This window comes from Opisthorchis viverrini (assembly GCF_000715545.1).
Source record: "Opisthorchis viverrini unplaced genomic scaffold opera_v5_96, whole genome shotgun sequence".
Classification (NCBI taxonomy): Eukaryota; Metazoa; Platyhelminthes; class Trematoda; order Opisthorchiida; family Opisthorchiidae; genus Opisthorchis; species Opisthorchis viverrini.
This window is the reverse complement of record NW_008751749.1, coordinates 476,952-480,890: the sequence shown is the minus strand read 5'-3', so window position 1 is coordinate 480,890 and position 3,939 is coordinate 476,952. Positions and strand designations below refer to the sequence as shown.

The following is a 3,939-nucleotide window of genomic DNA, read 5'->3' as shown; positions in this document are numbered from 1 at the left end:
ACTTGACTCTGCGTTCCTAGGTTCAGACGATCAAGATAATCGGAAGCCGTAAGAGCACCCCACCTTCGATCTATGCATACTTGGTTATGGAATCCGTCGAATCTGCAACTCGGCTGGTTGAGGGGTTGCAAGGTGCCAAGTTTGACAATCAGGAGATTAAAGTGAAGCGAGTGAGTTTGTGTTCCGATTTCGCTATTTTATTCGGGTTGGAGTACATAACATCGGAATGTTCGGCTGTAGGTAGACCCTATAGTTTCGGTACACAACCGGTTCACTCACAATCATCCAGCCTAATTCGTCATTCGGCCATAAGTCTAACGATACAAGTGCAAACTCGTTGGTGTCTCCTGACTCATTAGTACCTATACTGGTTCGTGGGGTTCACATCCTATCTTTATGGCTTTTCAGCGAGCTTTTCGTTTTGGTGAGACGTTGTGTTTGATACGAGGTGGTGCTGAAAGGTGTGGCCCCGACGTCACACCTACATGCGTAAATTTTGCTTTTTGCTGCAACGTTGATGGTTTTATCTCGATACCTGCGGTGTTTTTGTACAATCAGTCTGAGGACAAAAATTATCGGTGTTTTTGGAGTTCCAGAAAGCACTGAAAGCATTGTGAAACGTTGTGCACATGAACCACGATAGGGCTGGCCCTTCGGAATAACGTAAAGTACGAAAAGCGTCCAAGCATGATGGTAGTGACCCTCAGTTACACTCACTCGTAAGCTTTGCGAATTAGGTAGCGTTCCTTCTCAGTGTGCAGAGTCCGTCCGTATAGAGACCGGTACAAGGTATGTGCGTGAAGCACAGATACGAAGAGGTCAACTTCGGCATACTTTGTCTAGTGTGGATTGTTCTATTCATTTGAGCTGTTCAGTCGGATTTTGTGTGGGGAATTTCAGTAGTATATAGTTTTATTGAATCTTTTTATTACAGCCTCTTTGTGCAGCCTCTCGGGTCTATTTTATGTTGTATTCTGTGGTCAGCGACCCCTTTAATACGACGGAAGCACGAATCACAAGGTCCAATGTGGTTAATGTGTGAAGGACAGCTAATTAGGTTTCGGATGACAAAGATGAATGTGAGCTCGGTTTTACAGTTTGTGTGAGACAACTGATAGTGGAACTCATTCGGCAATGACGAATTCCACGATTTACGTGGGGGGCAGAGAATCTACTTCCGTGATGGACCGCGTCTCGAAGTTGAGTGTATGATTCTACCATGGAATGCTTCAAGTGACGGGAGCCTCAAAATGACAGCAAGGCTCTGAAGTAACCCATTTACTGCGCACTCACTATAGCCTGTCGTCACGAATAGCTAAGCTCTAACAGTACTGTTTCACCGAGTTCCTGAGTACTTCGTGTTTATAGGTCTCAAATCTTGAGGTGCGCAGTTGCTGCTGCTACATATGCGGTCATTATAAGCTGAGTCGGCTCAGCATGCGTTAGTACGCTTGGCGATCCATATATTAGAGAGAACAAGCTAATAACCAAGTATTGCACCTAGTCTATTCATGTTTGTCAACGTTCTCTTACGATGGTCACACTCGTTGCTCGTAGGTTGAACATAGCTAATACATGTTTCGATGGTAGACCATCTGATCGGCTTTGTAACTCTTAATCTGATGAAAAGACTACCTCCCCATATCTGTTTAGGTACTTTTCCTGTTTGCACCTTTTATGCTATCTCATCGATCTCGCCTCTATTACCTTTCAGATTAATGCGTTACCGATTCCTTGATCAGTAGTCTGCTATCACATTGTACCAAGAATCATCGCTGTTCGTGTAATCTCGTCTGTCCAAACTGTTTTTATCGTGTAAATAGATTTTACCAGATTGGTTTGCAAGGCTCGGACAGCCGCTTAACCTTTTTCTTCTCATGTATCAGTCCGAGCATGTGTTGGTACTCCGCTCCAGTTGTAATATAAAATACGCTGACGATGTGCTTTTGCTTTGCCCTGGTGCTGGGGTTTCACCTGAGTTACGGTTGGTTGTTGATTCTTTGGCCAAGTTAATTCTTCGGAACCTTAAGCCGGCCGGAGCTAGCTATATTCCAGTGCCAGCTGCCTCGTCAATGGTCTATCTAATCTCAGTTTTATTGGTGTATGAATGCTGCTCTTAATTCAACGCTCAAAATTTCCAACTATGTTGTCGAGCCTTGTCCATTCACCGAAGTAAACTCACTTAGAGCCTTCTAACTCCCTCCAAGGCTGTTGTATTCATCGCTCTTAGTAACCACCAAATGGCAATGAACTTTGGTTCGTCTGATGCCTTTCAAGTCACCGGGTCCTCAAAAACATCACTCGATATGGACAGATGATAGAAAGGATGCTACTGCTACGTTTGCGTTTGTATTTTCGAAGTATCATGAAGGTACTCGATTGTGTCCAGACGACAGTGGCGACATTCTGTACTCGGATTCCAGCCCTTCATATTTCATTAATGTGACTCCAAAAACCCATCGAGGAGTGCAGGAATCGCCGGTCCACCATAGTTCGTGACCTTGGCTCCACTGGGATGCTTCTAGTCCAGGCAAACCCATATTAGCTTAACCTCCGTGATACGCTGTCGCTAGTCTGTGGTTGCGAACAGTCGTTCACGGAAGATCGAAAAACGAGTCGGTTTCTAGGACTCACCGCCTAGCCAGATAATATTAGGCTCAGTTTCAAAGTCCTCTGGGTTTCTCCAACTCCCGATCGATTTAAATGGAGGTAAGGACAGTTTTCGCGTATTCTCCGAATTCAGCTCGTAACACTGCATCATAGGTAGTGTGTCCACATACCCCGAATTTTCGTGGTTCCTTTGCGCCTTCCTCTGGGGTAGGGGTCGCTTCTATCGCAAAAAATTCCATCGATAACAGCCCTCAACGAAGTGAACTCTCAGGTCGACGGCATATCAGCCTCTGATCTCCACAACCTGTAATGTGAAAGCATTCACTCAAACCATGGTTGATCTGAGCCGTGACCTGATTCGTTAGCTTCACTTACAATATAAGGTTTGTAACGGAGCGAATTGTCCTGTCTGCGGGAGCCCCGTTTTTATGAGACAATCACTAAGTTAGAACAAGGTGCTACTCGAGTTCACAAAGTGTTTTGACTTTAAAATTCAGTATAGTTTTCCGGCTACGTTCTGGCGATAGCACCTCGCCACTAGCTAGAGTGCATGGGGAGCATTTCGACGTTGCAGTTGCTGCCTCACCAAATCCGAAGTCAAACTAGAGCCAGTGACCACCTGTCTTTTCTCGTCGCCTTCTGAAGTGGAGTGTGGCAGGGGGTTTCTATCAGCTCATCTCTATTCAGCCTCGTGATTGATGTTATGCGCATTGTCTAAGTATGGCAACCTTGCCACGTCACTGAATTTTCTTAGAATCTTTGATTTGGACACCATCCCAGGTCCATTTTACTGATTTTGTTATGCCGGTGATTGTTTGGCCAAGCTTCTGCAGACTCCATGAAATTGATCTATATCCACTTTCCGTTTTCATCCTTGTTCAAATCTATTGTTCCTTACACGATCAAAGCAATACGGGCTTTCTCCTATCACGTAGACCAGTCGCACCAGTATCAAGAGCTTATTGGGACCACGTTGAACAAATGGTCGCTTTCATTAGCACGCTTCCGGTTTGGGGCGCAATTGTTGGAAGCGGTCTCTGAAACTTGAATTGAACTTGAAACTCACTGGAATTGTGTGTCCATGGGTATTCGGATTTGGGGAAATTACGGACTTTCCGCATGTTATTAGTAGGCCTCTTTTGCAAATTTCATCCTCACAGTTCTTGGTTTTGTGTTTGGTAAGCCTGGTAGTAAGGGCGAATTCTTTAGTAATAATGGTAAAGCTGGATTATGGGCTTTATACAAGGTTGTTGAAAACTCTTCGACAGCTGTCATACCTTCTGGAACATGAGGCTGCCTTTGAACAACACATTCTTTTGAAGAATACCA

The 3,939-nt window shown here is 44.8% G+C and overlaps 1 protein-coding gene across 1 annotated transcript in view; it reads left to right on the top strand.

The window, feature by feature from the left end:
• T265_05124 (hypothetical protein) overlaps nt 1–606 on the top strand; it is a gene marked incomplete at both ends in the record, with an annotated part of 16,441 nt that extends 15,835 nt beyond the window's left edge. The window contains 2 exons of the mRNA XM_009170048.1: nt 27–170; nt 409–606. Of these exons, the coding sequence (XP_009168312.1) occupies nt 27–170; nt 409–606 (342 nt within the window). The remainder of the gene's footprint in view (nt 1–26; nt 171–408) is intronic.
• Nucleotides 607–3,939: the final 3,333 nt, after the last annotated feature.